Source organism: Neomonachus schauinslandi, chromosome 1, assembly GCF_002201575.2.
Source record: "Neomonachus schauinslandi chromosome 1, ASM220157v2, whole genome shotgun sequence".
NCBI classification, from domain to species: Eukaryota; Metazoa; Chordata; class Mammalia; order Carnivora; family Phocidae; genus Neomonachus; species Neomonachus schauinslandi.
Genome location: NC_058403.1, coordinates 153,149,063 through 153,161,713, shown reverse-complemented (window position 1 = coordinate 153,161,713; position 12,651 = coordinate 153,149,063). Strand labels below are relative to the sequence as shown.

Genomic DNA, 12,651 nt, shown 5'->3' with positions numbered 1-12,651 from the left:
TAAAATCCTCCACATGATCCTCGGCCCCCTCCCTTTTGTCCCTTCAGGCAGCTAGCGGCAAAAGACTCCATGATGATGGTACACGTTTTGTTGGCAAGACTGGGGAGGACAGGCATTCTCACACATTTTTTCTAGGAATACAAAATGGTAACTTAAAATACTAAATAATTTGCAGAGACATTTACTCTTTGAACTATTAATCCCACTTATGTTGATTCTGAAAACATACCTCCACACTTAGCAAAAAAAAAAAGAAAAGAAAATGCCTAAAGTTCCCCATTGCAGTATTACATGTAATAGCAAAAGATTGGCGCAAACCAAACGTCCATCAGATAGTTGAACAAACTGTGGTGCATCACTCCCCCCACCCCTCAGTGGGGTAGTCAGCAACAACAAAAAAGAATGACTCTCTCTATGTGCTAGTTAGGACACACTGCTAAGTGGAAAAAGCAAAGAACAGAACAGTGTATAAAATATGGTACCTATTCAGTGTGAAAAAAGCAAACAAAAAAATACAGAAAAATAGACATACATATATACACATATGACCTTTATAGAGAAAAAAGAATCAGGCAAGAATTTTCAATACACACTAAACTGGTATGTGTGTGGTAGTAGGGGAGAGGGTAGAGACAGTCTGATGAAGAGCAAATTGTCCTCGTCTTGAAGTATCTTTTCCCAAATTATTTATTAAGATCAAAAGGAAAAATAGGGCGCCTGGGTGGCTCAGTTGGTTAGGCGACTGCCTTCGGCTCAGGTCATGATCCTGGAGTCCCGGGATCGAGTCCCGCATCGGGCTCCCTGCTCGGCGGGGAGCATGTTTCTCCCTCTAAACCTCCCCTCTCTGATGTACTCTCTCTCTCTCTCATTCTCACTCTCTCAAATAAATAAATAAGTCTTTAAAAAAAAAAAGGAAAAATAGTATTGCTGAGAAGCTGGAAACTGGAAATGACCTTAACCAAATGCTTACAAGTCAACATCACCAGTAAGGGGCAAACAGACACCACACGCATCTGGATGGGATACCCCGAGAAGCATACTTCTGTAGTGTTCCAGCCAAAAGTGCACAACCTGAATGTAATAGGAACCCAAATTGAGGAATATTCTATAAAGTGGCTGGCCTGTATTCTTATATATTCTTTTTTTTTTTTTTAAAGATTTTATTTATTTATTTGCGAGAGAGAGAATGAGAGACAGAGAGCATGAGAGGGAGGAGGGCCAGAGGGAGAAGCAGACTCCCTGCCAAGCAGGGACCCCGATGCGGGACTCGATCCAGGGACTCCAGGATCATGACCTGAGCCGAAGGCAGTCGCTTAACCAACTGAGCTACCCAGGCGCCCTTCTTATATATTCTTTAAAGATTTTATTTATTTATTTGACAGAGATAGAGAGAGCAAGTGAGCGCAAGCATAAGCAGGGAGAGTGGCAGGCAGAGGGAGAGGGAGAAGTAGACTCCCCACTGAGCAGGGAGCCCGATGCAGGGCTCGATCCCAGGACCCTGGGATCATGACCCGAGCCGAAGGCAGACGCTTAACGGACAGAGCCACCCGAGCGCCCCTAGCCTATATTCTTAAAAAATATACCAATAGCTTAAAAAAAAAAATCAATGGCACAAAAAGAAAGGCCAAGGAACTGTTCCAGATTAAAGAACACTGAGGAAAAATGACAAATAAATAGGAAACATGATATTGGACTGCACTTCACCAGGAAAGAAAAAGCTCCTAGAGGACATTATTGGAATAATGGAGAAAATTGGAATATAAACTATAGATTGTATAAAAAAGTATTGTCTCAATATTAAGTTGCCTGAATTTAGTAACTGTATTGTGGAGTTTTGCAGAATATTGTTATTCTTAGGAAATATACTGAAGTATTATGGGGTAAAGGGTCATGATGTATGCAACGTACTCTCAAGTGGTTCTGAAATAAAAATAATTATACACATATCCAGAGAGAATGATAAAGTAAATGAGACACAATCAGTGTGAAAACCTGGCGAATTTGGCTAAAGAGTTTATGAGAGTTCTTTGTACTACTCTTGCTACTTCTCTACAGGCTTGGAATTACTTAAAAATAAACAATTAAAATAAAAACTAAAAATAAAAAATTATTTTAAAATAAAATTTAAAACAAAAAAAATTTCTCAGTTGTCTATCTATCTACATATAAAGATATAGTTATAGAGATATACCTTAGGTAGATCAAAGATAAAGTGATCTTTGCTTATTTTTGTAGGGAAAAAAAAACCTTTTAGAGGTATAAGCCAGAAGCTAATAAAAATGGTTACCTTTGGGGTGAGTGGAATGCGTAGAAGAGATGTGGGTAGAAGCAAGACTTCCTTCTAACTGCCTGTAACTCCTTCCTCCCCTTCAGCCTAGGAGATAATAACTCAGCTACTAGTAGCTCCAGGGTATCAGTTCGCCCCCCTGGGGTTCACCTTCACCCACATTTCTATAAATAAATCCATCTTGAGGTATCCTCATGTATGTCGGCCATCTATCTCCAGTCAAGACCCTGACTATACAGAAGACTCATTTTTTACAGTCTATCCTTTTGTGTCTTTCACAATTTATACTATGTGCATACATGTTACCTATTCAAAAATGAAATAAAGTTCGAGATTAAGTGCAATGTAGGTGAGGTGAGACTATTTCACTGGGGTTAAGAGGTAAGACTCCAGTCAAAACTGCCTGGATTCAAATCCCAGCCCTTCCCCTGAGGATAACAAGCAGAGTACTTAACCTCTCTAGGCCTCAGCTTTCCCAGCTGTAAAATGGGGAGAATGCTAGTACCTTTCTCACAGGGTTGCAAACGCGAGATAATACCCATAAAGAGCATAGAACAGGGCCTGGCATCTAGTTAGAGCACAGTAAATGTTACTTTTTCTAGTAACTGTCTTTTACCTATAGTCAAAACACTGCAGTTCCAAGCAAGCACCCTTTTGTCCCCCTCCTTCAGTCTGAGTGTAAGGAGTACTTCCTGACATTATAGGCAGGAAGGGATGCTGGAAGGAATGACCTCTCACCAGCAGAGGTACACTGGCTAACAGGCACTACGTGAGGGCCAGGATGAGTACCAGCAGCTGCCAACATTACAAAGAAAGAGACAACCAGACATCCGGTGCCTCCTGACACGAGAACTGAGCACCAACTAGGAAGCCGGCTTGTGCCCCAACTTCCGCAAAAAAAGAAAATCAAACCTGAGCCTGATCAAGCCTCTACATCCAGCTACCAAGTTATAAGAAATACAGAGAACAGAGGACCAAGGGGATACAGTCAGCAAAATCCAGACTATGGGAATCTCTACAGGGCGAATGATCTGGTTTTTTTCAATAGCCACGGGGGCAAAATAGACATAGAGGAAGAACCTACCAGTTAAAAGAGATTTAAAAGACAACCAAATTGCTACATTATTTCTGAGGCTGGAAGATGTTATGCTAAGTGAAATAAGCCAGTCACAAAAGGACAAATGCTACAGGATTCTACGTATCCAAGATACATGGGGTAGTCCAATTCACAGAGACAGAAAGCAGCGTGGTGGCTGTCAGGGGCTGTGGGCAGAGGATGGGGAGCTGGTGTTTAATGGGTACAGAACACCCGTTTGGGAAGATGAAATGATGGGTGGTGGAGATGGACAGCAGGGGTGGCTGTACATCAGTGTGCATGTATTATATGCCACTGGACTGCACTCTTAAGGGTGGCTCAACTAGTAACATTTTATATAACGTGAGTCATGAGTCGCTCTTGGGCCCATTTTTATTTTTCCAAAAGCCTGTGGGGGATCTGTAACCGGGCAGGGCTGATCTGCTAGACCCCCTTTCCAGACCTGTGCTTGATTGAACACTGTACTCAGGTATTTTTCCAGAAACCCCTACTAAACCAAAGGCTGGACGTGTGGGTTACATATTACCTCCCCAGCCACCATTCACATTGAAGCTCAAAAGTTCCTCGGAGGGGCGCCTGGGTGGTTCAGTCCATTGAGCGTCTGCCTTCGGCTCAGGTCATGATCCCAGGGTCCTGGTATCGAGTCCCCCATCGGGCTCCCCGCTCAGTGGGGAGTCTGCTTCTCCCTCTCCCTCTATCTACCACTCTGCCTACTTGTGCTCTCTCGCTTGCTCTGTGTGTCAAATATAGAAATAAAATCTTAAAAAAAAAAAGTTCCTCAGTCACTCAAGCCACCAGGAAGGCATGTGGATGCCACAGGGCAGCTTTCCCATTCACGTGTGGAATACTGCCCGCCACCAACCTGCGATGGAAAGATAGAAATCCTTGAAGTCCTTGATCTCCCTGGAGCCCTCGCAGGCTGCGAGACACTCGTAAAAGGCTTTGAAGAAATCGGGAAGAGCCAGCTCCATGTCCGTGACGGACGTCCTCCAGTTCTCGCCGTTGTAGGCCCGCACCGCCCGGATGAACAGGCTCTGGAAAGCGAGAAGAGGCGGGTGAAGCTCTCAGACGTGAAGGAGGTGGGCCGTCCAACCGAAAGGAGTCAGACCACCGTGGAGTTACAGTCTCATGCGTCCCAAGAAAACCATGCCAACCCTTAATTAAAGATGAGGCCGGCCAGGAACTGACTTATATCTAGCTTTTTCTATCCTATGTACAATGGCACGCTTCTTATTTAATTTAATTCAAAAAGTAGGAGGTGCTTGATAATAAAATCAAATTCAAATCAAGAAAAAAAGAAAAACTAGAGTGACAGAAATCAGGGCAGTGGCCTCCGAAGGTCAGGGGTTGGGACAAATGCTTGACTGGAAAGGGGAGATGAAAATATTCTTTTTTTTTTTTTTAAAGATTTTATTTATTTATTTGACAGAGAGAGACACAGCGAGAGAGAGAACACAAGCAGGGGGAGTGGGAGAGGGAGAAGCAGGCCTCCCACGGAGCAGGGAGCCCGATGCAGGGCTCGATCCCAGGACCCTGGGATCATGACCTGAGCCGAAGGCAGACGCTTAACGACTGAGCCACCCAGGTGCCCCGAGATGAAAATATTCTATGTTGTGACTATGGTGGTGGTTACACACTCGCATACCTTTACCAAAACTCATCGAATTATATACTTAAAACTGGTAAATAAATTTTAAATAAGTTCTACCTCAATAAAGCTGATCTTTAAAATTGAAGCAGAGAAAAGATACAAGCTTTAGAGCAGTGCCAGATACACTGCCCCCAACAGTTAAGTATAAAATAGGAATGCCAAGCATTAGTACTAGTTACTAGGGGGGTGGCCATGCACTGGATAGTGGAACTTCAAGAAATTTCTGCTGCCTGTTGACTGGACCAGATAAAAGAGAGATAACGAAGGCTGAGGAAGCTGCTTGGTCTCACAAGAAATAAGTAGAGATCTTGGGCACATGCACGACCCTGCTCTCGTGGAGGGTCCAGGACAGGCCCGGAAATAAGCGTGGCACACTCCATTTAGAGCTCCTGTTCAGCTGCTCCAGAATGGGGGTGTCTAGGGACCACCCCTCAGACCAGAACTCTTCACCAAGCTTAAGGTGTCAGGGAGAGAGGGTGATCTCCCCTAAACCTCCTGAGCAGGCAGCATCCCCTGTAAATCAGGCAGGCAGAGAACTGAACCACTTGCCTAGAGGCTGGGAACACGAGCAGCAACGCCAGGCAGCTGGCTCTGCGGGGGTGGCAGGGCGGCGGCAGCAAGAAGAAAGCCAGGCATGGCGGTGGTGGCCCTGGGCACACAGCCGGGCAGCCCCACCACACCCGGCAGGACTCCAAAGAGGGAAGGAGTGAGGCACAGCACACTGACCACAAGCACTCGGCTCTGCTCCCCAAGCCCAGTGAAAACCACAGGCAGAAATCCTTTTCACGGGAGAATGGAAAAGGAGCCAGCAGCAGACAAGACATTCCGACTTTTGGAAGGACAGAAAGCCAAATTATCAAAGAGGAGGGTCTGGGGCGAAGTGACCTCCCTCCCCCACTACGCACTGCACTACATCACACACGTGTTGGCATTTGCAGGCACTGGCGACCACAGAGACTGGTGCCAGGCCCAGAACAGAAGGCAGGGCTGAAAGCCTGAACGGGGCTGTTGGAGGCCCACCCACCTGTGCACCCAAGGGGTCCCACCTCCCAAAGCCGCTCCTCACCAGAGACTGGTGATTTATTCTAGAGACTCTATCTATAAAGGCTGTAGGGTCAGGGATCAGGCATTGCAGATCGAGAGTTGAGGCATGAGGCTAAGAACCAAGAAGCAGGTAAAGTCTCTGACTCAGCTATGAGGCCCCCACCCCTCTCCCCAGACTGGCTCTCAGACACAGGCAGACAAGCATGACACTTCACTAGTCCTGCAAAAGGCTGGAGAATTCTTCCCTGGAAAACTGAAGGGCCACCAGAATAGAAACTCTGCACCCTCTATTTGAGGGTCACCACCAATGACAAAGTGTGTTTGCAGTCTGGTCACACGACAGGTAACCCTAAAGTCAGTCCTTGGATACTTTCAGCACATCCTGCTGTTTTCAACCCTACCCTAACCCTTCCTTGGTACCCATGCCCCTGGCATCCAAACTCGATAGATCTGGACAACAGTAAGTGCTCAAAGGAGTTAGTCTTCCTCATTCATTCCCATCAGACTCCCCTTCAAGATGCCTAGATTTCAGTAGTAGCCTCTAAAATGTCAAGTCAGTCCTCCAAGCTCCTCGATTCCCTTTCCACCTCAATACATATGGGTGTGTGTGTGTGTGTGTGTGTGTGTGTGTGTGTGTATAAAAAGATGTGTCTTCTAGTTTCATCAGAAATGGAAACTTATGCTCCTGTTTTTTATATTCTTGGTCATTTCTGGATGATCTCCAAGACATGTATTTATTCCTCTATCTTTAAACTAAATGATCAAATGACCTTATTTCTTTAAAAAATATATATTTATTTTAGAGAGGGAGGGAGAGCAGGAGTGGAGGGGGGCAGAGGGAGAGAAAGAGAGCATCCCAAGCAGACTCCCCACTGAGCGAGGAGTCTGACATGAGGCTTGCTGTCACGACCCTGAGATCATGATCTGAGCAGAAATCTAGAGTCGGACACTTAACCGACTGAGCCACCCAGGCACCCCAAAATGACCTTATTTCTAAAATACAGCATTTAAAGGAAACGTGGCTTTAAGTGCATCATAGAATATAAAATCTCATTCTCAAATGGGTCAACTTTGTGCTAAAAAGTCAATCATTTCCATTGTCATAATATTCATCAATGCCATCAAAAACCATTAGAGGTCCTTAGATGTCAATAGCTGTTCATCAAGATCCGCTTCTTTAGCCACTCACACTGCAGCTACCTTGCTGTGTAAAAACCCAAATATACCTCAAATGACTTGGTTTCCAAGTCCTTAATGTAGTCCTCGGCATCAGGCAAGCTCTTGTAATACGCCATGTTTCTCTTCATCATTTCATCATCAGGATGCTTCAGTAGAAAGGTGTGAGCGGCAGCAATGGCTTTTGGAAGATTATTCGCCTGAGTACAACAAAGTAAGAGGAGCTCTACTCAATGGAGGATGAGCAGCGATTTTTGCAAAACAAGAATGTTCAGTCCTTCAAGTAACTGTATTTCAACACAATGCTTCCAGCTGAGGGTTCAGTGACTACCATGGCCCATCAAGCCTTGCACTCTCTTGCTCTCCAGCTTCCAATGGGGTTCACCAGTGAGGAGCCCCAGTGGGAGCCTGAAAGAAGGCAAGGGGGTAAGTTGGGTTACTTAGTCTCCTGGCTCCCTCCCTTCAGTCACCTTGGGCCGCTATTGGCCCTTAACTGAAGGTCACAGTTCCTCTCGAGGTGGCCCTCTCTGGATAGTCTCGCTCCTTCCTGCTTCCTGGAACTTTCCTCTCCTGTGCCCTTTTTGGCCCAGGCGGAGTCACATCCACCATTACTAGCCTTTGTAAATAACCACCTTTCAACATCCCTCTAATTACCCAGTGGGACTACACCACACCTTTTCTGCTGGAAAAATATATTAATATTTTCCAATATATATATATTGGAAATATATATATATATGATATATCCCCAAATATATTACTATCTTCCCAAGTCTCTCATAGAACCTCCTGCTTTACCATTCTCGATGACCCCCCCCCCCCATTCACTCATCCGTTCACTCAGCACACAGCCCTCCTACGTGCCAGGTGCTATCCTAGGAAGTGGGTCCGTAGCAATGAGCAAAACAGGGGAAGAAAACCCTGCCTCCATGTGCGATATACTCCAGTATGCTTCCGTGTATCTCCGAGCAACCTCGATTAAGGTCTCTGGCCCTGGAGCTTCAGGTCTGGCCCCCTCGTGGACAGTGCCCAGAGGGCAGAGGTCCTCTGGGGGGGATCTGTGTGTTGGGGGGTATGGGCTAGAGCGATACGGACACCTCCCTGTGTGGACACTCAGCCAACAAGCATCGGGCCCCCATGCTAATGTGCTGTCTCTGGCTGTCCCCTGGAATCATGGCACGACCTGCTGTGGGGGAAGGGGAGGCACCCTACATGTGCACAGAGACTCCTTCAGCCAACCCAGAGCGACGCTCAGAGGTGGGAATTAGGAAATTAGGTTTGCAGAGAGAAAATAAAGGGATACCTGGTACATTCTGGATTTCTGAGAATCAGAGGGTAGCAGATTATCTGTATGAAACAGGACTGGTGCTGAGTCATCTGGAGACAAGGCAGCAGCTGCACTGGAGAAGGGCTGGGTGGTAATGAGGGCAGACTCCCAGGTGTCAGTGCTGATGTTCTGGAAGGGCCAGTCAGTGGCCTATGTGGGAGTGCTTTTCAAAGAGTTCTACAGAACGCCTTACACCCCTGGCCAGAAAAAGGCTAGTCTGCCAGCTACAAGGAGGGGAGGACGTATGAATGCAGCCCTCTAAAGCATTTGCCAACGAACTGCGATTCTCTAATTCTCAGAAGAGCATTTAGAAAAGGGGCACAGAAAGGGATTTTTAAGGCCTCTAACTTAGGACCTGAGTTTTAACAAAATGGAACCCCTTCCTGGAGAGGAAAGGGTGATTTATTCACTTCAGCTTGGGCCCTGCCAGCTGGAACATGGAGCCACATCTTGGCAGCTAACCCTCTGACAGAAACCCAGGCAGGTTCTGGAGAAGGGGGTGGGAGCACTACCCTCCCAGGTGCTCCTGAGAGACAGCCACCTGCATGAGAGGACCCCAGCTACCTACCAAACGAGCTACTCCTAAATCGGCCTCAATGCAGTGGCAGGCCCTGTGGCTGGGGGTGGGGGTGGGGAGACAGAGTCCTTGTCCAGGCAAGGTGGGGGGTAGGAGTGCCTGGGAGGGGGCCAGCTCTACCCGCTCAGTTTAACAACCATTAAAGATTTGATCAAGTGTGGGGGCCCACTTTTTGCTCGGCCTACAGGGAAGATGGGCATTTCACAGAGATGCAGCCCCGGAGGGAACCACAGCTGATGGTGTGGACCTAAGGTGGGCTGATGACATAAACCCCTATGGTGGGCTTCAGGGCTACCCACCAGGAGCACCTTCACTGCCAGACCACACATCCGTGCCTCTTTACCTCCCTCTGACAGGCCAAACCCACCATCCCCACCTATGTGTTCAACTGAGACGTTTGTCCTTAATCAGTGAAACGGAGGCCTGCGAACCAGGGCAGCACAAGAACACTGCTCAGCCTCGCCACAAGCAGGCAGCTCTGTCTCCGGCACCAGCCTCCAGCCTTCGGGTGCCCAGCAGGGTGTATGTGCCTGCCACCAATCACGTCCTACTACCCACAGACCGAGTGTGACAACAGAAACATCGTTAAGGAAAAAAATAAACCATACAGTAACACCACCTCAAATCACTTCTTCAGTGACTTTCAGTTGAAGCAACTAACTGAAGATCCTGGCTTACTAATAAAATCCTGAACCTTTCCTGTCCTTTAAGAGATCTCAAAATACCAAGACAGATGGCATTTCGCTTAGTTTTAAGTAAGTGATTGTTACAAGACCGGTGGAAGGTTTTGAAGAATAGCTGTGACCATCCTGACCTTTGAGGACACCATCATGAAGGAGAAAACCTTTGCCTTCTGGTCACATTAAGTAAAATACTCTTCCCCTGCTCCCTATATCACTTGTTTCAAATTCATCTGTAGATAAATCAGCTTCTACTATCCTCCAGTTTTAAAAATAAAACATTTCCCCCTTGATTATATGACTCAAATTTGGTTCAGACTGTATCTGGCAAAAGCTATACAAAAAAGAGAGAATTAAATGAGTCATTTTTAACTTAAAACATAGTCCTTTAAGAGCCAGCCATCATTTTTCAATGTCCTGGAGCTTTATTAATCTTATCCCCTGGTTCTATTTTAAAACTGTTTTTTTATTGCCAGGACAAACACTCACAAAACCAATACTTTATAAAATGTAAGCACTGAAATAACTCATCTTTTCACCTATTTAGGGTTTTGTGCTATTTTATTGCTCTTATGAATGCAACAACATAAGGTGGCTCTGTTTCAGAAATACAAAAAACAAAGATCTTGCAGTCCAAAGACTCAAAGTTTCAAAACAAAACAACTTCTACCTCCAGAGTCTGGAATATGCCATGAATCTATTTTTGTAGTCATTAAAATAAATGCACTATATTCCTTTAAAAATCGTTTTCGGGGCGCCTGGGTGGCTCAGTCGTTAAGCGTCTGCCTTCAGCTCAGGTCATGATCCCAGGGTCCTGGGATCGAGCCCCGCATCGGGCTCCCTGCTCGGCGGGAAGCCTGCTTCTCCCTCTCCCACTCGCCCTGCTTGTGTTCCCTCTCTCGCTGTGTCTCTCTCTGTCAAATAAATCAATAAAATCTTTAAAAAAAAATCGTTTTCAATTAGATAAAGTAGAAACTGGACTTTGAGAGGGCTTTCTTGGCAAAACCTGGTAACGACCCGCCAAGATAAAGTCGCTTTATCCAGGAACAGGGCATTCAGCCCATTCTTAAAATTTGCGGGTCCCCAGAGAAAGGACTCCAAGGATCAAGAACTGCAATTTGTGGCTATTTTTAGCCAGCAATCACAGAATTTAAGCAGCCACAAAGAAGGAGGAAGACAACTGTGTTAAATTCCAGATAAAAGAGCCGATACCAATCCTGATGAACCACAGTGCACACTTCTGCTCCTTTAGGCTGGGTGTGTGCTCCCGACGAGCCCCTGCCCTGTCCTGGCCTCAACTTCCTCCTCTTTAAAGGGAACTAGACGGCAGCTCAGGTCCTCTTCCCCTCCATTACTGAAAGTCACCACTTACTTGAGAAAAAGGGGTTTTAAAGATACGCACAGAAAAGACGAGTCTGTCTTCAAATAACAGCTAACATTTATCAGGCACTGTTGGATGGCTAGACACTCTGTGTACGTATTCTCTGCCCCAGAATAACCCTTCCAGAAAAGCATTTTCATCCTTATTTAAGATGAAGAAGGGGGGAGACAGGATTTGGAGGCGTCCTTGCGCAACGCTGGGTGGGAGCAGGCTGGATCGGGAAAGGCGGTGCGAGGCCGCCCCAAACGGAGGGGCGGAGCCCGGGCCTGGGGGCGGAGCCCGGGCCTGGGGGCGGAGCGGGCCGACTTGCCTTGAAGTAGGCGAACTGGAGGAACTTGTAGGGCTCCCGGCGCTGGAAGTCGGCCAGCACTTCGCGGCTGGGCTGCGACTGGCGGAAGGCTGGCAGGCCCTGCTTGCAGCGCTTGAGGCAGTGCGCGCGGCGCAGCAGGCCCCCGAAGAGGCGCAGCTCGGGGTAGTGCGCGAGGCCGGCGGCAGGCTCGGGCTGGGGCACGGCGCTGCAGTTGCGGTGGCAGAAGGCCTCGCTGTCGCGTAGCAGGCGGTGCAGCCGCAGGCTGATCTCCAGGTAGCCCACGCTCTCCGCCCAGTGCTCGCCGCTGTACTGGTCCAGCGCGTGCCGGTAGGCCGACTCGAGCGGCATCAGCTCGTCCCGCGGGAAGCTGCGGAAGCTGTAGCGCTCGTACTGGGCGCGCCCGCAGCGCAGCGCACAGCCCGCGCACAGGAGCGCCAGCAGCGCCGCGGCTGCCCCACGCCCCGGCTCCATCGCGCCCGGCGGAAGGAAGGAAGGAAAGAAGGAAGGAGGGGGACGAGAAGGCAAGGAAGGCGGAGGACTGCGCAACGCGGCGAGCCCAAGGCTTGGGAGGCGGGGACAGCAGCCTCCGGCCCGCCCCGTCCTGCCGCCCTTCCCCACCCAGCCGGGGGGTCCGGGAGCGGCTGCCGGCGAAGGGACGGTGCCCTGGGGATGGCGCGCTGCCCTCTGGTTCTGCATCGTCTAACCCGGGCTCCCGGCCTCCACTGTTCATTTGTTTGGAGCTGGCGGCCTGCAAGCCAGGCGCGGCCCTAACGCATCACAGCGCGACTTAAACTTTCTCATCACTTAGAAGACGCGAAAACGCAGATTTCTAGGCCGTGCTCTCAGCGTTTTTGACTCAGCAAGTCTGGAGTGAGGGTCTGAGGATTTGCAGTTCTAACCAGCACCTTGTGAGGCTGATGCTGAGGGCCCAAGGCCCACACTTTGATAACACTGCCAACGACCTTACATTTCAATGAGAGAGGAAGAATAAATAAAATTAATAAGGATGTCAGTGGCACTTTGTAAGCTATTTATCTGATCAAGTTGAAGATGCACATACCTTGAGTCCGCGATTCCACTCTTCAGAATATGATCGAGAAACGTGTGTGTGCATCAAAAGAT

General features: G+C 47.9%; 1 protein-coding gene across 2 annotated transcripts in view; it reads right to left on the bottom strand.

Moving 5' to 3' along the window:
* The window catches only part of LOC110569671 (cartilage associated protein), a 33,686-nt gene extending 21,619 nt beyond the window's left edge, over positions 1-12,067 (bottom strand). The window contains exons 1-3 of one of the 2 annotated variants that reach the window (XM_021677572.2): positions 11,530-12,067; positions 7,305-7,454; positions 4,246-4,417 (exon numbers count right to left, since the gene is read on the bottom strand). In XM_021677572.2, the coding sequence (XP_021533247.1) occupies positions 4,246-4,417; positions 7,305-7,454; positions 11,530-12,000 (793 nt within the window). In that variant the 5' untranslated portion in view covers positions 12,001-12,067. The remainder of the gene's footprint in view (positions 1-4,245; positions 4,418-7,304; positions 7,455-11,529) is intronic. The other variant, XM_021677573.2, reaches the window with a different exon arrangement.
* Between the last annotated feature and the right edge of the window lie 584 nt (positions 12,068-12,651).